Source organism: Delphinapterus leucas, chromosome 15 (genome assembly GCF_059928025.1).
Source record: "Delphinapterus leucas isolate spDelLeu-1000000601 "Yukka" chromosome 15, BTC_Dleu_Yukka2, whole genome shotgun sequence".
Classification (NCBI taxonomy): domain Eukaryota; kingdom Metazoa; phylum Chordata; class Mammalia; order Artiodactyla; family Monodontidae; genus Delphinapterus; species Delphinapterus leucas.
In genome coordinates this window covers 84,307,756-84,329,161 of record NC_143143.1, presented here as the reverse complement: position 1 = coordinate 84,329,161, position 21,406 = coordinate 84,307,756, and the positions used below count along the sequence as shown (strand labels likewise).

At 48.5% G+C, this 21,406-nt stretch overlaps 1 protein-coding gene across 10 annotated transcripts in view; it reads right to left on the bottom strand.

Annotated features, from left to right (window-relative positions):
* Positions 1-422: 422 nt before the first annotated feature.
* LOC111186741 (guanine nucleotide-binding protein G(s) subunit alpha) overlaps positions 423-21,406 on the bottom strand; it is a 54,271-nt gene continuing 33,287 nt past the window's right edge. For 2 of the 10 annotated variants that reach the window (XM_022597599.3, XM_022597600.3), the window contains 12 exons: positions 14,950-15,022; positions 11,968-12,012; positions 7,727-7,781; positions 7,521-7,640; positions 5,700-5,797; positions 2,440-2,494; positions 2,229-2,302; positions 2,033-2,091; positions 1,807-1,927; positions 1,510-1,640; positions 1,224-1,291; positions 423-947 (listed from right to left, as the gene is read on the bottom strand). In XM_022597599.3, coding sequence (XP_022453307.1) covers positions 801-947; positions 1,224-1,291; positions 1,510-1,640; positions 1,807-1,927; positions 2,033-2,091; positions 2,229-2,302; positions 2,440-2,494; positions 5,700-5,797; positions 7,521-7,640; positions 7,727-7,781; positions 11,968-12,012; positions 14,950-15,022 — 1,046 coding nt within the window. In that variant the 3' untranslated portion in view covers positions 423-800. Of the gene's footprint in view, positions 948-1,223; positions 1,292-1,509; positions 1,641-1,806; positions 1,928-2,032; positions 2,092-2,228; positions 2,303-2,439; positions 2,495-5,699; positions 5,798-7,520; positions 7,641-7,726; positions 7,786-11,437; positions 11,441-11,967; positions 12,013-14,949; positions 15,023-18,707; positions 18,947-21,242; positions 21,264-21,406 lie in introns of those variants that run through there. The other 8 variants (XM_089897114.1, XM_089897118.1, XM_022597602.3 and 5 more) reach the window with 8 other exon arrangements.

Genomic DNA, 21,406 nt, shown 5'->3' with positions numbered 1-21,406 from the left:
GGAGACTAGGTAAGCAGGCACACTGTGAGACAATACATAAGGGTATAAGTTGATAGACTCTTTGGATAGGGCAGCAGTGATCAAAGCATAGAACTTTTTTGATGGGGCTTAGTGGTTTTCTATGGGGCATGGGTTCGAGAGGAGGACAGAGTGGACATTTTGTATCGTCTGCAAATTGTTTTCAGAAACCCAAGGTTCGGTCAACAAAAACATAGAGTGGCAATATTTTAGTATCGTCTGCAAATTGTTTTCAGAAACCCAAGGTTCGGTCAACAAAAACATAGAGTGGCAATATTTTATACCCACTTATAACCTTGGGGCCTTGTCACCTCACCACGGGGGCCTCCCAACTTCTGATGCAGTCAAAACCCTGAACAATGGGTGTTTGCTTGAAACCACAAATAATTCACGGGAGTCACATCCTTTGCTCACATTTAATTTTTATTTTGATTTTTTTAATGCTGCACAACACAATACTTATTTCATTTGTTTCATTTATGTCATTTATTCTTTTATTTCTTTATTTCTGTTTGCTGCTGTTATTTTACTTACTTAAAGAGAGAGGGAACGTTTGTGGCCTTTTTTTCCTTTATCTTTTTCTGTAGGCCGCCTTAAGCTTTCTAAATTTGGAATATTTAAGCAAGCTGAAGGGTAAAGGGGGTTTCGCAAAATCACTTGAGGGAAAGGAAAGGTTGCTTTGTTAATCATGCCCTATGGTGGGTGATCAACTGCGTGTACAATTACGTTTCACTTTTAATTAATTGTGCTTAAGGCCTTAATTAAATTTGGAAGTTCCCTTCTTAGAGCAGCTCATACTGACGGAGGTGCATGCGCTGGATGATGTCACGGCAGTCGTTGAACACACGGCGAATGTTCTCTGTGTCCACAGCGCAGGTGAAGTGAGGGTAGCAATAGTGGCGCCCGTCTCCACTAGCAGTGCTGATTCTCTGTGGGCACAGAAGGAAACTCGGTCAGTGCCGCCTCTCCAGTAAGTCCCCCTGTCGGCAGTGGGGTCACCTACCAAGGACTGCCCACCAGTCATTGATGTTATGTTAAAACAAACCCAAGTTGAGGGGCACAAAGGCTAAATTCATACTGACTATTGATGAAATAACACTGAGGAACTGGATGGTTTGATCCCCAAATTTAGAAGTAAGGAAACTTACACCCCTAAGAATAAGAGAACAAGCAGAGAGAGGGAACCAAAGACAGTCTCTACTCACCAGAAATTCATCTCGAATGAAGTACTTGGCCCGGGTCACGCGTGGGTCCTCTCCGGGCTCGGGAGTCGCTGCAAAGAATGTAAATATTTTGTTACTTAAGTGATTAAAATAAGGTTCTTTGGCTCCCCCTACAGATCCCTTATAGTGTGGTGGTGGTTGAGGGAGCGGGGGGTTCCATTCTTAGAGGATGTTCATTTTTAAAAATCCAGAACAGAAATTTTTAACATATGCAAGACACCCCGTAGGACCAAGGGGGCACTGATCAACTGCAGAAGGCCACACATACCATCCTCAGGAGTAGTGTAGCGAGCAAATTCTGGAAAGTAGTCCTCAATCTTCGATTTTCCAGCAAGGACTTTCTCAGCGAGCAGATCTTGCTTGTTGAGGAACAGAATCACAGAGATGGTGCGCAGCCATCTAAGAAAGAGAGACACAGGTTTAACGCTCAGGAAAAGAAAGGATTCTTTCTGCAAGGGGTTTGAGATGCTTGCCCAAGAACTTGCACAAGATCCTTTTCTACTAGCCATGCAAATACAGGGCCTTGAGATCAGTGGGGAGGAGACCAGGGGGTCACCGCCCAAACCTGTTGTTCCAGATGCTCTTGAAGAGGTTCAGCGCCTCCTGCAGGCGGTTGGTCTGGTTGTCCTCCCGGATGACCATGTTGTAGCTGCTGCTGGCAACCACGAAGATGATGGCAGTCACATCTTCGGCACAAGAAAGCAAAAGCAGTGCACGTTAGAAGAGAAAATGATCCTTAACGATGAAAAAACCAAAATGTCCTTAAAGACCTAAGCCCATGGCTTCCGTACCATTGAAGCACTGGATCCATTTGCGGCGTTCATCACGCTGGCCGCCCACATCGAACATGCTGCAGGAGAGAAATGACACCTGGTCACTCCAAGGGCCAACACTGGTCCACCATTCTCCCTGCCAGAGGGAACATCAAGAAATCTCTCTCTCTTTCTCTCTCTCTTTTTTTTTTTTAAAAGGGAGCCATTTACTTACTGGAAGTTGACTTTATCCACCTGGAACTTGGTCTCAAAGATTCCAGAGGTCAGGACGCGGCAGCGCAGCAGGTCCTAAAACAAAATCTTAGGTCAGGGGATCTCATCCAAACGAACCAAAACATTATTAATAATTGACAGTCTGGAGCAAAAGTCTTGACTAGTTCGGAAAGAAGGCTCTGCGTCCTCTGCTTGTGAGACCGTGTGCATACCTGGTCGCTGGGCACATAGTCAGCCTGCTTGATGACGTCAATCTTGTCCAGGAAGCTGGGAGGGAAAGAAAAATGCACAGGGGTGAGCACGCACTCACGCCACTTCGCCCACTATTCCTGCCTCTCTGCCAAGTCCAGCTAAATGGGAATGATCACCCCACAGTTACCTGGCATTAAGTCAATGCGGAGTTTGCTTGTGTTCATTATGAGTCCAAGCTTATGCCTTAGAAAAGGTTAGAGCAAACAGACTTTAAGATAAATGTACCTGGCTGACCAGTGGGTCTAGGAGCCAGGAGCTCGGGGTGGGCTCTCAGGACCCCTGGCCTACAGGCACAGCACAGGTCAGTGCAGAGCTCTGGTCTTGCTTTAAGCTTAAAAGGCCGGTTCTGTGCATGTCAATTAGCTGAAGGCCCAAAACCAGGTCTGATTTTGTGCCATTTGATAAAGACTGAGTAAAATATTCAGATTTTCAAATTGTTTGCCTTTGACTAAAATGGCAAGTAGTTTGAAAACTGTACCCTTCCACGCCACACAGTTTTTTGTTTAATGAAAAATATGGCACACTTTAAAGAAACAAGGATTCCCCCCGCCCCCCCCTCTCCAACAAGGAACTAATGAAAATAAGATTGAGTTACTCAGAAAGGGTATCCCTTCCTTCTACTTTTAAGAAGGGGCCCTTTTGGCCCTTACCACAGTGAACAGGAAACAGACACAAAGTTCCCTTCCGTTCCACTTGGTCCATGAAATAGAACAGTCCAGATATTAAACTTTGAGTTTTCAAAAAACCTCACGGCCATCCAGGTTAGGGGCCCTTATCTGGGCAGGGAGCAAGTACAGTGGAGGGGCGGGGGCGGTCTCAGGGGCCATCATTAGTGATGTAAAAGCTTTAGAGGGAAAAGCAGTGTTTTCTATCTCCCGCTCCACAGCCATAACTGTTCCCAAAGTAAAAAGTATCTTGCTTGTGTTGCCTGACTAGATACACTGTTAGGAAAAATAACTTCTAAAAGACTGGACTAATTTAATTACTGTGAAAAGTTAATATTAAAACCAGCTTTTTGGGGGGCAGGGGTCTGGATTGTAAAGCGGGCTAATCAGGAAAAAAATCACAAAGAGAGAAAAGTCTATTTAAAGAAATTCTATAAGGTTTCCCCCCCCTCCCCGCCCCTTCCTTTTTACCAGTTTAAAGTTAGTCTGGCTTAGAGGATATACCGACTTGCCCAATCAGTCTTACATTACAGCACCGGGCCAGAAATAGCTCCCCAGCCGCCCTGGCCTGCAGCACGTTGCCATGGCAACAGAACCACAGTTCTATAAATAGATCATCAGCACCAAATCTTGTGAGAGAGACATCTGGAGTAAGGCCAGCCAAACCCCAGCTCAACAAATAAAAATAGGCACCTTAAGGAACGGGCAAGGTACCAGGAGCTCAACTTTAACATAAAGGCCGTTGAACCAGAAACACGTTGGTCACTGCAGAGGCAGGGCTACTTTAATCATTGGGCTGGGGAAGACATTTTCTAAGATTCAAGCTATGTTCCCTTTTTCCCTGGAGTTCCCTTGAAACTTTCCATAAATTGTGCAAATGTTGCCATTTTCAGATAAAGTTGCAGGAGTAACTGAATTTTGCCTTAAAAAAACAACTTTTAAATGGTGTGAGATTCAAAAAAAAAAAAAACTGGCTAACTGTTCATCAATGAAGTTGTTACACCCTCCCCACTTCCAGAGCGCTCAAAACTGGGATGGTTAAACCCTCCTAATCTTGTACCTGTACTTCTGACTTGGATCCAAAATACAAAAGGCAAACAATTCCAGGATTTCCATTTGTTTTGCGTTACTATAATTAGCACTTCCAGCTTTAAGCTCAAACTTTTGAGAAAATCAGGGGCTTTGTTGAAGAAGGGGTGGGGGTGGGAGGGTCACAGGGACTGGCCCAGATGGACTGTTTTTCTGCTCCTTGAAAAAATATACAGATTTGCTTGTATATTTAAAAAAAAAAAAAAAAAAAAAAAAAAAAATCACAAAATAGCTACAGGTGTGACAACTGAAAATAATCAAATGCATTTTCGATGGGAAAGCAGGGCCAGGGAAAGATAAATTGATAGGTTTCACAGCCCCTAACATCAGCTTGTGTGATGTGTCTCTAACAGGATTCTGGGGAGCTTGCTTCGCGTTTGCTGTTTGAGCGCTGTCACCTCTTCCTCCCTCCTGTTTATTCGAGTGGTTTTCACAATAAGGTCCTCCGGCGTGGGGCTCCTACGTCATGCGATTTTAGCTTGTTGTGAGCCAGCCGGGGTACCTTGGTCCTGGTTACTTAATATTTTCAATAGCAAAATTGTTTGTGAGTTTCAGTTACTTACATGAGAGAGGCTAAAATATCACAAATCTCTCTTGCCCTTCCCCCGGTCATAAAAGACAATCCAACTTGAGAAAATGATAACTGAGCCCACTTAGTACATTTGTGCAATGTCAGCAAACAAACGATACCTTTAAAATATTTTTGATGGCTCTGAACCTCACATATTTGCTATGTTATGTACAGGATGAGGAGGGTCATAAACTATTTAAAAGGCAACTTTCCAGCTGTGTTATCACATCCACTGGAAGGCAGCCCATGAAAGGACAGAGCAAGGACCCCATGGGGGGAGCCATGGGGGGAGCATCCTTGAATTAAGGCCCAGTGTGAATGAATAAATAAGGATAGGAAATGGAATTCAACACAGTCCCCGACTCTAGATGAACTAGAAATATGGCACTGTGGAAGCTACTGTAGTCACCTACCTGATAGCAGAAATAGCAAAGCAACTTATCAGTCACCAAGGAGGAGGAGGCATATTTTTGTCCTCACTGTTCCTCTTTGTCAGGTTTTTACATTACAGCAATAAGATAGAATATTTCTACCTGATGCAAAGTGTGAGAGCTGCCCTATCTCCCCAAACGCTTGGAGGTCAATTCAATTAATTACTTCAAGCTCACTAATTATGAATGTCACTTTATTGCAGGTAATTATCATTTTGCTCTAACAGGCATTGTTTGTATAAAAAGAATGTCACCGCACTAAAAAGTGCAATTAAGGGCTTTATAAAACAAATGAATCAGACTAGAACTTTCTAACCGCAGGTGGGAATAACTGGCTGGCTTCTATGAAAAGAACTCATTTACAAGTAACTTGAAAAGTGGGAGTCGAGGTTTGTAAGGTTCTCTCCGTGCGCCCGCCCGTGTGTGCCTATCTCACGTGCGGATGTGGAGCCGGGGTTACTCACTACTGGGCACAGTCGATGAGCTGGTACTCGTTGGAGCGCTCGTAGCAGGCACGCACCCCCTCGTCCTCCCACAGAGCCTTGGCGTGCTCGTAGAATTCCTGAAAGTGAACACGAGAGGGAAGGTTTAGACGCGGGAGCTGCTCCAAGTCAATGAGACCGGAGTTCACTCTGCCACCAACCCTGGGTGTGCTTATTCCCAATTTCGGGGCGAACTCAGGAATGGGCGTTCATAAAGACCTTCAGTGTGCTAAACGTATTCAGAAATTGAATCCAGCCGTCCTCTTATTGTGAATTACTGTTCCTGGGTAGTTTTCAGCCTATAGTTTTTGGAGTGGGGGGCGGGGCCAGAGTAGACTACTGAATACGTTTGCTCACCCAACGGCTCATCTAGGAGAACTAGTAACTCATTAGGAGGCGCCGCCAATGTATGATTCCATGTCGTGGAAACGAGACGTTTTCATTTGTGAAGATGTGGTGGGATCGAAATTTTCCTTCCAGGAAAATTATTTGAATTTTAGAAAAAAAAATATTATGGTTGGGAGTTGCTGGCAAATCCGACCTTGCCCATCAATGCCCGTCGATCAAAAGAGCAAGTGACCTGCGCGGTTCTAAACGGCAGCAGGCCATGATTCGCATTTCATTTGAACAGAATAACATTTTTAATTGTATCGGGGCAATTCGTCCCTTAAAAGGAAAGAAAAGGTTCTTCTGCAATGTGAATGCAGCAAGAAAAGGGTCAAAAGTAGGCAGGAACGTGAAGTTCAGCTAACAGAAGATCCTCTTAAGAGGTCACCGTCCTGGTGTATTTTTAACGGGCTGCCTTTTTTCTCCTATTAGAAATACAGAATCACGTCTCATGAAAGAGTCTGTGTTTGGCATTATGTGTGCTGTGTTTACTGCTCGACTTCTTTTCCATTTAAAAGAATTTACCTAGCCATACTTACTAATACTGCTTCCTTGCTAGGAGAAGTTTGCAGCCAAACCCATTTAAAATACACAAACACAAATTCCCACGAAAGCCTGACAAAAGGCAACAATAAGTCATTGTTTTTGCTGTAGACAAGTCTTTTCCTTCTGGGCCTTATAAACTTGCCCATCTTTCCATCTTGTTTCCTGTTCCCCTCTTATAAACTATTCTTCCCCCACAAAGGGGTCAAAACATATACGCTTGGGCCACAGGCAATCTTGTGTTCCCTAAAAATAGTTCTTTATGGAGCAGACAAATCTTTGTAAGCAGTGTCCACGCCAGCCAGGGTGCATAGAGGACAGTGCCTGGGTTATGATTTATTTAGGTGAAGGTCTTTTCTTTCTTTTTTCTGAATAATGAGAAAAGACTTCATTTGCCCCAAGACAAGGACTGACTTTAGAAAAACCTTAATAAAGGTTAAATGGCAAATTGTTTCAAATGAGAATATCTTCCGTTTATAAAACTCAGAGCTGGCACCTCATTTCTGCATTCCTTGGTATCTTAGGATATTCTCGATTAGCTAGACAATTAGCATTTGTGTGCCATACTTAACAGTTTGTCACAAGATGTGTATAAGGGAATAATTAAGGCTGCCACAACTCATGACTTTTTCTCATAAAGATTTACAGTCTAATACAGCAAGAACTGTAGTACTGAACTGTGATGTTTACTTGTGGGGACGGGCGAGCCAAGACTCACGAGGGGTGACAGAAATTCGCTCATCCATCTTGACCAAAGCTCTAATGATTATTTTTCCTATCAATATCACAGAAATGGGTTTTGCTGGCAGCGTGCCTGTGCGGGGGACATCCCAGGGGGTGTGTGGGGTGGGAAGGGGCACGGGCTTAGCTTACGGGAGGGAAGTCAAAGTCTGGCACGTTCATCACGCTCAGAATGTAGTCCACTCTGAACTGGTTCTCGGGGTTGGCCAGCTCCACAGGGGGCACCAGGTTGCTCATGGCGGCCACGATGGTCTGAAAATGACGGAGCAAAGCGGTCAGGGGAACAGCGCTGTCTGACAGGGAGGCTAAAAGAATGACAAAAAGGACCAGGCACGTACTTCAATGGCCTCTTTCAGGTTGTTTTTGATGTCCTGCACTTTGGTTGCCTTCTCACTACAGTGGGATTGAAAAGGAAAAAAAAAAATCATATTGCATCACGCTGACTCACAGTGTCGCTTCAATCACGATTTTCCAACTAAAATAGTATTCTGTTCTTGAAGGAGTGGTGGGTTCAGATCGGTGCAGAGGTTGGAGGTTCGTGAATAAAGGTGGTTTCAAATGATAACCTCCCAGACTGTGTCCTGAGGACACGCCCAATTGGGGCAGATTACCAAGTCGGCATCTAGATAAGGATCAAGGCTACTGTACCAGAAGTGGGGGCTGGCTCATCACTATTCAGGGGTGCTTCCATTTTCTTGAGGCCCACACCGCGCACCAGCACTTTCGAAAAGGTTCCTACTGGCCCTTGCTAGCATCCCTGCTTTGGGGGTGGGGTTGGGAGGGGGAAAAGTTCAAGGTGTGCCTTGGGGCTTCCTCAGTCACTGGATGAGCACACGGACAACCAGTGGATGAAATGCAGGTGGTGGTGTTAATTACAGATTTGAGGGCTTTGGGGCCCTATTTATTTTTGTTTATTTCAGTAGTCACTGCAGCCAGCAGCAGTGGATGACATTCCTAGTTGATGATGTTAATACAGATCGATCCCTCGATGTGAATAAGGTAAAATAACGTTCTGCCCCCGGAAGGCTTTATGATCTGGGATTTATTGGGGGGAGGGGAGGGAGGCGGTGTGGCTCATGTCCCTCCGTTAAGTAGAGGTTAGCGTTTGTTGCTTATTGATTTTAACTTAGGCACCTGGGACGGCCTGTGTGTAGCTGTGGAACCATCTACATTCAGGGTCCCTGGGACCACAGATAAAGGCCACGCCCTTTGGCTCTGTGGTCCCCTGACGTTGTTTGTCCCCCTGTGTCTTTCAGACACTGTCCTTCATCACAGGCACAGCCAGGGAACATTCTCGGGTTTGTGTTTTTAGGGGTTAAGGACCTCTTGCTCAGGGTGTAAGTCTTGCCACTCTACTGCCCAGGCGTCACCTCTTGGTTTGGGGGGTGGGATGGGGTACTGAACCCACAGCCATGACACACCTACTGCGTATTGGGCCCTGGGATGTGACAGCACCGTCACGAGGACCTAAGGTGCTGTCCTCACAGAGGAGGGAACTGAGGCTGAGGGAGGGAGGGTCTGAGTGACAGAGGCAGGACGACAGAGGGGGAGACAGAGTTTACGTTTTTCTTGCCGGGATTTTTAAAGAAATGTCTTTAAAGAGAGTCCCAATTTTTGAGGTATTCACGGGGTTAACTGCCCAAGGGTCGTGCGATGGAGGTAGAAATTAAACACGTAGCCCCTCAAGGCAGAACACGACAGGACATTAATGCGGAGGACACGCGGGGTGGGGGCGGAGGGGGGCGGGTAACAGCAAAGTGCAGCCCAGGGGGGAGGTCAGCATGTGACGTGGGGAGGCGGCTCTCGGGTCGGGGGACCACGGCGGTGGGGGATGGGGGATGTCACGTACTCTCCTGCAAGAGCCCCGCCCCCTCAAGAACCTGGCCTTTCCTTGCATATTCGTTTGAGGGGTGGGCCCTCGTTTTCTGAATGATCTCATCGCATTTCATCCCTACCCCAGGGGCAAACTAGCCTTTGAGACCCCGCCCCTCTCACACCGGAATCAGGAGCTGGTTTAGAGGCGCTGTGCTCATCACGGGCTGAGGGTGTGGGGCGACAGATGGTACCAGAAACCCCCTCATGGTCGGGAGAACTCCACGCACGGATATGAAAGCTGTGCTGCCAACCAGGAGAGTAGGGTCCGTGCCCCAAGCCCCCAGACTCTTAACGCAACGACCCTAGGCTTAAAGGGCGAGTGTCCCGACCCCTCTCTGTGGGGCTATTCTGCTTCGTACGTTTCTGAAAATTACTAATCGTGTCCAGACTTGGTGCTACAGTCTGAATCAGGTATTTAAGACGTTGGAGTTTTAAAAGGACACGTGTTTGTCCCTAACGTTCACCCAGGAATTCAAAGTCAAAACCCCATAGGACAAATCCATTCCCATTCATTAGAAACAAGCTCCATTTCCATGGTACTGAGAGCCTTTAACCTGGTTTTTATGGTCCCACCAGAGTTAAAATTAGATATGTCCGGGTATTTAATACCCAGATGACCAAAGAGCAAGAGCAAAGTTATTGCCAGAAACCTGATGCTTTCATTCAGTTTGATATTTTGGTCTAAGTAGTAGTATGTTAATTGGAAAACTTCCAGTCTTAAATACGGATATTCTGAGAACGTGTTCAGTATTCATCTACGTATGTGAATAGGTGTGGGAGTATATCAAGTACAAAACAGCTAAAATAGAAATCTAAAATCTAATTCGGGCGTGTAATACTAAAACATAAAAATTCCTCCATTGAAGCAGTTACTCTGTAGATGGAGCTATGATTCTGGGGGCTGGCAGGTTTATCATAATTTTTACTATCGCTTAATGAACTTAATGTTGATGGTGACATTCGGAGAAAATTCCTCAGATGTCTCTAAGCTACTTAACAAAGCCAAATTGTGTATCAGTTGCTAGAATTCTGATGGACTGGAAAATGGGGGCTGGAAGTACTTATAGGATATTGTAGCTTCTCCCCCACCCCCACCCCCTCCATGTATAAAGCAGATCAGGGCTGCTTTCTACGCTAGGTTTGAATTCTAAGAGCTGCCCACCCCGCTCCCCCCCCTTCAGCTAAGTATTAGGGGAAGGCTATGTCGTACTAAGTTCTATACCTTTTTTTATCTTTATGCCTTTCTTTTTTCCCTTTGGTGGGAAAAGACAGAAGACAGACGCAAGATACAGGGATTGCTGAGACATGCAGATAAGTTTTATTTATCACATATGTTAATACTTATTTCTACTTGTAGAACAGAGTCACAGATAGAAGAGCAGGCTGTTAGTAGGTATTAGAAGGGTTCAGGGGTCTAGCATAGCATCTAGTACACAGTAGGTGGCTCAGTAAAGATGTGTCATAGCTCTCAGATGCCGACTTCTGGTACAGTAAGCTGTCAATCACTTTTTACGTAGATGCCTTGGATAGCTGATACACTACATTTTTGTCAATTAGGGATTCTTTTTTTTTTTTGGTTTTTTTTTTTGTTGTTATCTTTAGAGATTAGGTGGTAGGGCCCCCTCCCCCCTCCCCCCTCCCCAACAGAATAGTATTCTTATTAGAAGTTCCTAAGACGGGCAATTCCAGCATGCAAAGTGTGATAGGACATAGCCGGGAAGATGAGACACTGAAGCCATCATCTAGGGGTATTATTGTCTAAAAAAAACAGATGAACAAACATGTGTCAGTTACTTGGTCCCGACCCCCCCAGTATCCTTTGCCCCTCCCCTCCCAGGCCACAGAAGCTATTTCTTTGAGATGCCCTAGGCTAGGTCAGTCGGCTCTGCATGTTCTCAGGAGAAATAGCTGCTCCCCCACTGCAAGCTGAATAAGCAAAGCAGTGCTCAGAGGGTTACCTGGCATGCGTGTGTGTGCGTGTGTGCGCGCACGCACGGGCGTGATGGGCAGTGCGGATGCAGGAAGTGAAGGAAAAAAATAATTTGATAATGAATGGAAAAAGATGGAGGCCATCATTAATTTCCTGTCCATTAGCTAACATAAAGTGCCTTGGGTTAAAATAAAGTTGACAATTTTAAAAAGACCAGAGGCTTTTCGAGATCATTCTCAACAACGACCTCCCCTCCTCTTCGGCATTTTGTTTTCCCAAAATTAAGGACAGTGTGGCACCACGTATTTTAATAGAGGTAAAAAAAAAAAAAAGCCCCCCCCCCCGAGGTCTGAAATTTAAAAATCAGACCAACCACTAGATAGATGAAATTTAGTAGTTTTAAAAACAAGTAGCCAGTTTTAAAAGTAGCCAATTCAAATGGTGAGCTGGGGGGTTGGGGGGGAGGATAGAAACCATATGGAAAAACATCAATTGTAGAAAAACCCTAAACTGATCGTCTAAAGTCGAAATCTATAGCCTTCCCCCAGCTGGATCTAATTATACTTTAAGGTTGGCCAAAAAAAATTGTTTTGCACTTCACTTGCTCTGAAATGTTAAGAAATGATGCTGTTTGCAGACATATACCAAGATGAATGATGGCCCTTAAATGATTTTGGTTTTCTTCCCGGGTCTGTGTCCTCAGTTTCCCAGTATGACCTCCGTGTGTGTCAAATGTGCGTGTGAAGAAGTTTCTCTGTTTTTGAATGTGCCTACCCATCGCTGTTGCTCCTTGCGGCCTGCGGGTCCTCTTCGCCGCCCCTTTTAAAGAGAGATTGAAAGCTCACCTAATCTGCAAGGCACCGCAATTTCACAAAAACCCCACACAGCCTCTCTACATTCCTAAACAAATGGCCACCATCCTCCCGTTAATTCTTAGGTCGCCTTTCTGGCTAAATTGGAATGTCTACTGAGACTACAAGCCGTAGAGGGAAGAATTCCACACCTTCGCTGCAGTATTAGCAGAGTCCTCTGGGGACTCCCGTCGGGTACAGAAGAGACGGATAATTATTTTCTTGTGCTTTCACTAAACGTACATGCATCAGGGAGCTAAAGCAGTGATTTATCTCACAATTCTTTGGAGAATACAGCAGCGCATAAGGCCCCTGATTGTCCCAGACGTCAATCTTCACCATGTTGCATCTGAACACAGACATGGGTGCTTTTGGCCCATGATTTCCTGGTGCCAATATTAATTTCCTCCCTTTTTGTAGTCGGGAAACTACATATGTTATTTCTATATAATTGCTCCCCATAAACTATCATCAATTAAAAGTGTGCCTGGACCATAAGGCAACAAAAAATAAAAAGAATAAAACCCACCCACTACCACCAACCCTCCCCACCCCCCAAAACCCAATCTTCATGAATGGTAGGAAATCCTCCTTGAAGATGGGACGGGCAAGATGGCTTAAGCTGTCTACGTGGGTTTGTACTTGATTAGCTTATTAGCTCAATCAGTGTTAATGGCGCTTTTTTTTTTTTAATGTAAGATAGAGAGTTAGCGTTGTGTTAGGAAAATCCGCATTTGACCTCTGTATTTCTGAAGGTCAGATTAATGACATGTTACTCTGCAGATGTACTTGGCACAGCAGTCTGCGGACGGTTAAGGCAAATGTAATAGCTCAGCCCAGCCCTGACAAAGCGCACATTTATGGAGGAAGGAGGGAGAGACCCTGCACCACACAAAACACCCTTTCGTGGACGGATGTCCCCACTTCACAGGGAATTCCTAGTGGAAAAGGAAACCGCTTTTGTTACAATACCACAGCGAGGAAAAAGAAAAAAGGAGTCTCAGTTGGACAAGATAAAAATAAGGTTTCTAAACTCACGTAAAGAATTCCCCTGTATGTCACTTTCACGGGCTAAATTTAACATCCTCGGAGATTACCTATGGCTTCCTCTACAAAGCAGGCAAACTGGGAATGTCGCTTCCTCTTTTGAAAAAATAGAAAAGAGAAGTTCTGGTTTAAATGCCTCGTCTGCATTACAAACGGGCTCACTTAGGGAGGAGAATCCTTTCCCTAAAAATTAAAAAATTTTAGGGCAATCTGCAGAGTAATAAAACTTTAATTATGTCAAGGATGTCCTATCTTCTATTGGACTCGAGCTAAGGTAAACAGCGGCTGCTGCATCCTTTTAAAAAATTCGAGCCATGTCCAGTTTTAATCAAAATATTTATCTAGAGGGTACATGGTCAAATTATTTTTGCTTAACTAGCCTCATGAAGAAGCTCTCCCCAGCAAGTTGCAGGGGGGAAAATTATGCAAGATTTTTCTTTAGATTACAAAATCATAGCAAGAAGCCTATTTCAGGTTTTTTGTTTTAATTGACGGATGGCAACTCTGGTGGCAAGGCTTCAGAAATTGAGAATTTCAGAACTGGTTTGTGACAAGTGAACTGACTAATTAACAGCATGTATGTGCATATCGGTAACTCATCAGGAGCCATTCATAAAGTTAATAGTCCATCCCTCTGAATTTTAAAGCTTAAAAAGCATCCTAAACTAAAATGTCCATTTGTATGGGTGATGTCATCCTTTTCTCCACCCCCCTTATTTGGTCTAAGAAATTCTAGAATTTTCCATAAAGAGCCTGTTTTCCATAAACTGCCTTCAGCTCAGTTCTTTTACCTCTGAAAGGTGATAAAATTCATCTTTGTCACGCCCCCCCCCTTAGTAGGCGACAGTAACTTTTTTTTTTTAACTGGTTTGTTTTGGGTGCACAATTGAATTAAACTATGCCCCTTTGACTCAATCTTCCCTTTTGAAACCAAGGGGGAAGGCAACTTTCAATTGAATCCAGGTTTAAGAAAGGGAATAGGATTGCTAACCAACTACTAACTGCAAACTAGTGGCTTCAGGTGTTTGTAATCTAGTGAGGTTAACTGCTCTCACCCCCGTGAAAACAGAGTCTGGGTCTGGGGAGACTTGTGCCCCTTATTTGCATCCTTCCTGGCAAGTAGAACGCCATGCCCGTCTTTTACATCCCTGATATAGGCATTCTCCTTTCATCTTTATTCTCACTGCGGTATTGTCACATTGTCCTATAGCAAAATGCCCTGAAGGACTTTTCAAAGGCAAAAGTATCTCTTGGTCTGGCCGGAAGTGCCCAACTCCCAGCCTTTCCATCATTTAAACGTCTCCTTTTTCTTTTCTTTAGGCAAGACCATCGATTTTTAAAAAGGGAAGCAATGATCTACCCATGATAATTCCAAAGGGGGTGAGGGGTGGGGAATGAGGAATTACGAACAAGGGCTGACTCTTCCAACTTAGTTTTATGTGAGAATATTATTGAAACCATGTTTCCCTAGTACTTTACAACATCCTGCACTGGTGCATTGCGCTGAAATGTGCTTGGGGGCGGGGGGCGTCTCTGCAGTGGTCAGCGTCACCAGGCAAAAGGGTGGCCACGGCCAGAGTCAGCTATGTCTGAGACCCACTGCACCAAAATCTGCCGCAGACCCGTCACAGGGCCAACACTGGGGCTTTATTATTATTACTGTTTCGTTGCTGCACCAAAGAGTAAAAGGAGGGAGAGGAGAACAACCCCTGAAGAGCTCTTCCCTGGATTTTCTAACATGTAGGCTGAAAAAATTCAAGCGGACGTTGCCCAGCCCCCAAAAGCTACCTAAACTTCCTAAAGGTTAGTATCCAATGTGTTACTCTGCCTGTGCCCTTGCCACAGATTTGACACTTACTCTCCATTAAACCCATTAACATGCAGGATCCTCATTTGCTTCACGATGGTGCTTTTACCAGATTCTCCAGCACCTAGAAAATGAAAGTAAGTCTCAGGTTAAGAGGGAGGCATTTTACACACTTTGGGCAGGGAGGAGAGAGAAAGAGGACTGCCGTTTTCTCCATAGAAGCAACACACAAAAAACAAACAAGAGACTTGCAATTTTCCTTGACATTTCGACGCAGAGTAAATGAAATAAACATCCAACTTTGTGTGTACCTGCAGTATTCCACCGTCAGAACAACAAACAAGAATGAAAGGTTTTGGTTTGTTTAGGTGTTTTGTTTTCTTTTTCCTTTTGTTTGCCTTAAAATTTGTGGGGCGGGCAAAGGGGCAAAGAAAGAATGACGCAATTCTGTCATGGGAGGGGGGGGTCAAGAAAATTGCTGTTAAAGCCATGAAACTGGATGTTTGAACTATGAGCGTTCACTGGTAAAAATGTACACATTAATGTATACGGCCACATAATTCACTGCTCGTCAGATGTTTCATGGTTAAAATACCCCAGTATTCACAAAACAATGCCCCGGCCCTGCAGGCGCCCCCAGATCACGTACTGACGCAGCGACTGCCTCTTCAACGTTTTCTCAAGGCTGCTGCCTTCTCTGCAGGGTTCTCGCCCCCTGGGCTACTGAAAAATCAACCCCTAAGCCCCATACTATTACATTTTATCCACTTCTCCACGCCCCTCCCCCTTTTCCTGCTAACTTTTGTTTTTCTAAAGATAAACTCTGGATACAACCATGGGGGGGGGACACCATTGATTTGCTGTCACCTTCTCGAGAAACACATTAAAATATTAAATACAGGGCTTGAGAACTACCCTATTAGCATGTTAAAAGGGCAGGACTTTAATCAGAAGGGAAAATATTCCTGGGAACCACTGAATTTTCAAAGATTCCAAGCCCTTCCCAACGAACAGAGCTAGAAGGGGCACGTGCCCCCATTTTAAACCACCTTTCATTTGTAAAAACATATATTTTATGGAAGAAACACAGTTCCACCAAGCTAGAAGGAGGATTGCTAGTTTCTCATTTTCTGTTTTTGCAAATGGATACTCTCTCCAACAACTAACCCTGAGGGGACAATTTTTGTCCTCCTCAAGCACAAACCTGTTTGGTTTTTTAGTTCTCTTTTTCACTTTTACTTTTATTAATTGTTTTGTTTTACTGCCCAGAGAGCAAAGCATTCCTCCTTCTCTTGCCTTTTCACAAGGCTGTAATCAATATCTGTAAAAAGTTAAAATCAGTTTCCACAGAAACATTGATTTCAAAGCAAACATTCTATCTTAATGAGCCTCTCTCATAAATTAAAATATTAAAGGTACGATTAAGAGATTCCATGAAGAGAGTACATAAGTCTTAATCAGAATCTCCAACACTCTCGTGTTCAAGTGTGTATCACCTCTCTTTAGGGGCACAAACAGGTCCGTGCCTCAGTTTCCACATTTAGGAAGTTAGAGAACTGAAAAATTACTGCAAGATCTTTTGTGATACTGTAATTCACTCAGATTTCATATCATTAAATTAAAAAAGAGGATTCTGGGCATCACTACTTTTCCTCTTTTGCGTGGGGGGGCATCATTTGGTGAGAATCACGATTTAAAGATGCAAAATGTGTGGCACTGCCTTGGGCTGCAGACCCCCATATGCCAGAGCCTTCAATAAATTATGGTAATAGGGCTAGGACACCTGGGAAAGGTTAGCCCAGTGATGCCAGGTGTGTTCAGAGCAACAGTCTCAAGTGAAGACTTTGTGATCTCCGTGCAAGGCTGTTAGAAATTTAAGGTACCATTAACATCACACTTGTTTTAAATTAGTATTCAGATAGCAGGAGTGTTCCTAGGAAAGATTCTAGACTTTTCTAGGCTTATACTTTGAAATCAAATTACATGGCACATTAACATTCACATAGCATAGTTCCACCTTTATAAGTTTTTGACGACACCTCAACATACGTACCATTTAATTATTGTAATTGCAAATGCATAAACACACACCAAAGGGACTTATTTTCACTTAATAATTTTCTGCTTTACATAAATCTGGACCCAGGAGAACAAAGACGTGACCCATCCAAAAAAAAAAAAAAGCAAAGCAGACGCCACCACAAAGAAAAAACAGCCCTTTACATTTTATTCTTCATAATCAAGCTGTTCTGTTGATATGTGACCATGAACTAGGTCTTAACCTAGCAAATTCACAAATTAACTCAGATAGCCAAATTACTAAGGAAGTGGAAAACTTCCATACTAATTAATGCTTGTGTAATTCTTCTGGTTATTTCAACAATTTCTTTTATGCTTTTGTTTGATTTTCCCAAAGCAGCACCTTTAAGACAAAAGGGGAAAAGGCCATCTCCTTAGAGTTCACACACCCCCCCACCCGCGTTTTTTTTTTTTTGGCCAAAGAGGAAAAACCGCAATCAAAAGAGAAAACCCCAAACCAAACAACCAAATGTCACTTGACAAACAACTAATGTAGTCTCATCTCCTTCCACCTGGAAAAAAAGTCTTTTCCTTAAAGCATTCTCAATCCCCCTCCCACCTTGAAAAGGACAAAAAAAAACACGCCATTTCCAGACCAAGAAGCCATTTACAGACAAATGTCATTTTCCAGTTCTGATTTGTGCATGTCTTTTTTTTTTTTCTTTCCATTTTTTTCACAAAGCACTCTCAATGTGGCCGACTAACAGGAAAGTGTGTGTGTGTGTTAATGGTTTGGGGGGGCGGCAGCTGCTACAGTTAATTCTCTTCTTTGCTTTTCAAAGAGCCTGCATATCTGGAAGGGGAAAAAAGGTCATACTGTAAAATGACGTGTCATTTGGCTTCACTGGGCACTTAGAGTACTAACTCCATTTTTTTTTTTTTTCGGCCTTATTTTATTCGATTCTCTTTCTCTTCCTTCCACGGCCCGGCCCGGCCCGGCCCGGGACACGTCTGCTCCGCGCACACAGTGTGTCCTGCCCGCAACGCACCAAGTCGCGCCCAGCGGCCGCCGCGCTCCCTCCTCCGCCCGCCCCCCCCCCGTCCGGCGCCACGACTCGCCCGCGCCCCCTCCCCCTCGCTGCACCACCTTTACCACTCCGAGCCCTTCCGAGGGGCTGATGTCACCCGCCCCCACTCTCCTCGGCCACTTCTCCCGCCGAACCTCTCCCCTCGACGAGGCCTCCTCCGCCACCGCGGCGCCCCCCCCCCCCCCGCGTCACCCCCTTCTCCGCCGTCCCCTCTCGCTTTCTCCCCTTCCCTCTCCCAACAAATCACACACCCAACGGAGGCGGGTCCCCCTCCCTCGGCCCGCCACCCCATTTCCTGTCCCCGAAACCCTCTTTTTGTCGCAGTCTCCCGAGCCCTTTGGGACTCCCCCTCCCCCTCCCCAACACGCACCCGAACCCCTGGCGTCGTGTAGGCCTCGCGGAAAAAGAGAGAGAGAAGAGCGAGGGGGAGGGCGAGAAAGACACAGAGAGCGAGCGGCCTGGGGAGGGGACCCACGCCCGCGTCGCCACGGCCCCCGGACCCATTTTGGGCCCCCGCCCGGCCGAATGGCGCCCCGGGGTCCCCCTTCCGGCCTCGCCCCCGGGAGACTGAGCCCGCGGGCGGGCGGCGGGCTCGGGAGCGCGCGCCCGGGGCGGGGGGCGGGCTCGGCGCGCGCGGCCTGCGGGGCGCCCCGAGGGGCCCCCGGGCCGGGCCGGGGCCGGCGCCCCCCGCCCCGCCCTTACCCAGCAGCAGCAGGCGGTGCGTGGCCCGGTAGACCTGCTTGTCCTTCTGCAGCTGCTTCTCGATCTTTTTGTTGGCCTCGCGCTGCGCCTTCTCCTCGTTGCGCTGGTCCTCGGTCTTACTGTTTCCGAGGCAGCCCATGGCGGCGGCGGCGGCGGGGCGCGGGGCGCGGCCGGGCTGCGGCGGCGGCGGCGGCGGCGGGGCCGGGCGCGGGCGGCCTCACGCGGGCGGAGAGGGCCGGGGCAGCCGGGCGGGCGGGCCGGGCGCGGGCTCGGCTCCTCGGGGAGGAGCGCGCGGGGCGGACTGCGGACCGCGCGGGGAGGGTGGTGTCGGTCTGACCGAGCCGAGCGCGCGGCCCCCGGCCCCTCGAGCCGAAGCCGAGGGGTCTGATGGCCGCCGCGGACCGAGGCGGACCAGAGCAGGAGCTGCGGGAGCTGCTGCCGCCGCTGCCGCCGCCGCCGCTCTTATTGCCTCGGCCGGGGCCCCGCCGCCGCCCCGACCCAAAGCTCCGCGGCGGGCGGGGGGAGGCGGGGGGAGGAGGAGGCGGCGGCGGCGAGGGGGGTGGAAGGAGGAGGAGGAGGAGGAGGGATGAGGAGCGGCCGCGGCGGCGGGGAGGGCGGGAGCTGGTGGATGGAGGCGCCCCCCCCCACCACGGGTACCCGGGGAGGGGGTCCCTATGCCCGCGCCCGGGACGGGACGGGCCTGGGAGACGCCCCCTCGCCCCCCTGACTCGGGCCCCAAGCGGGGCCGGCCACGGGGGGAGAGGGGGCGTCTCCGAGCCGGTGACGACCCCTCGCACGACGCCAACGCTCCACCCCCCGGGCCGCGTCGCCCAGCGGCCCCCGAGGCCGAGCCCCCTCCCCCCTCCCGCGGGCGCCGGCGAGGGGCCGGGGTGGGCGGAAGGGGAGGGAGCGCGAGCCAGAGCCCGGACTTAGGAAATTTTTCGAAAAGAAGAGAGAGACAGAGAGAGCTAGAGAGCAGGGAGTGTGGAAGAAGCGAGGCGAGCACGAACCAAAGGACAGAGCAACCGAAAAGGAAAATGTGTCCAAACACACACACACAAATACTCAATAAAACTCCACACTACACAACAATGGTGGTGTCTGGTGGCGGGGAGGGGGCGGAGGTCTGACTAGATGAGCCGCTCCTCGCGCCCCTGGCGCTGGGTGCCATGGCCCGAGACGAAGGCACCCGAGGTCCCGGAGCGCTCACGGCCTCTGCGCTTGGCCCGGCCGCCCACGAAGGAGAAAAAGGCGCAGCCCAGGAACATTCGGAAGCAGCAGATCGCCCCGAAAAAGAAGCCGCAGCCGCGGCCCTGCTCCGGGCGCTTCTGCAGCAGGAAATCGAGCACCCACGCGGGGCTGCGCACGGAGAGGACCGGGAAGGTCAGGAGCGGCAGGTGGGCGCTCAGCGCGCTGATCTTCAGCAGCCCGGACCCCCACACGGCGCTCCTGAAGCCCCGCAAGGCGTCGAATAGGTCGTCCTCGTCCTCGTCGCTCGAGTCCGTGTCCCACTCGATCCAGATCCTACTCGTGGCCCCGGCGCCGGCGCCCACGCCGCCCCCGCCGGCGCCCTCCGCGGCGCCCTCGTCTGCGCCGCCGGCGGCGGTAGCGGCGGCGACCTCCAGGCCTCGGGCATCCTCCTGGGCTTCTGGCACCTTCTTCTTCTTCTTCTTCTCCTTCTTCTTCTTCTTCTTCTGCATCTTCTCCAACTTCTTCCTCTCCTTCTCCTTCTTCTTCTCCTTGTTTCTTCTCTGCTCCAATAGCTTCCTCTCGATCTTCCGCCGCTCCTTTTCGGTCAGCAACTTCTCGGAGGGCGCCTCTTGCTCCGGCTTCTTGCGGGGCTTCTCGGTGTCCCCTTTCTTCCGCGGCGCGCGCGGCTCGGCCAGCGCTGCAGCCACCGCCGCAGCTTCGGCAGCCACCTCGGCCGCAGCCAACGCTGTCTTCCTCTCGCTCTCCACCGCCCAAGCTTTGATCTTCATGGCCATCTTCAGCATGGTGGCTCGGCCACCTCGGGGTGCTTGGCTCTCGCCTGGCCCGGGCGCCCTGCTTGCCCCCGGCCTCGGGCTGGCTGGACCCCGTGCGCCCCGTGTCGGGGGAGTCGGCTGCGATCCCCGCTGCGCTGCCCCGGGGCCGCGGAGCGCGGCTGCCGGGCTTCGTTCGGGCTGCTGGGCTGGCTGCCTAAGAGTTAGCGCCAAAAAAGGGTGAGCAAACGAAAAAGGGGCGAGAACAAACCAAAAAGCACCCAACAACACGAGAAATCAAAAAGCAACAAGAAACGTCAAACAACTCAAAAAAGAAAAGTGCAGAGGCACGATGGCACAAGGTTGCTGTTACCCTCAGGCGCTCCTTGGTTAAGCTCTTGGGCACGCCAATGGAGAAGAGAAAAGAGAAGAGAGAGAGAATTGGGGGGTGCCCGGGAGGCGCGGGCAGGGCGGCAGTGCTGGGGCGCCCCTGCCCCGTCCCGGCCCCGGTGGCTATTTCCCCGCGCCGGGCGACTCGCACTTCCGCGGGAGGCCACGGTGCCCCCGGACTTACATGTGAGTGAGGTGCACTCACACGCAAGGCAGTGCCTGCCTGCCTGCCGGCCGCCCGCCGCCGCCCCGCGCTGGGACAGGGGTTCGCTCCAGCCGCGGCGCCGCAGCCCGGAGCCAGAGAGCCTGCGAGCCAGAGAGCGAGCCGCGCCGGGCCGGCCACCTGAC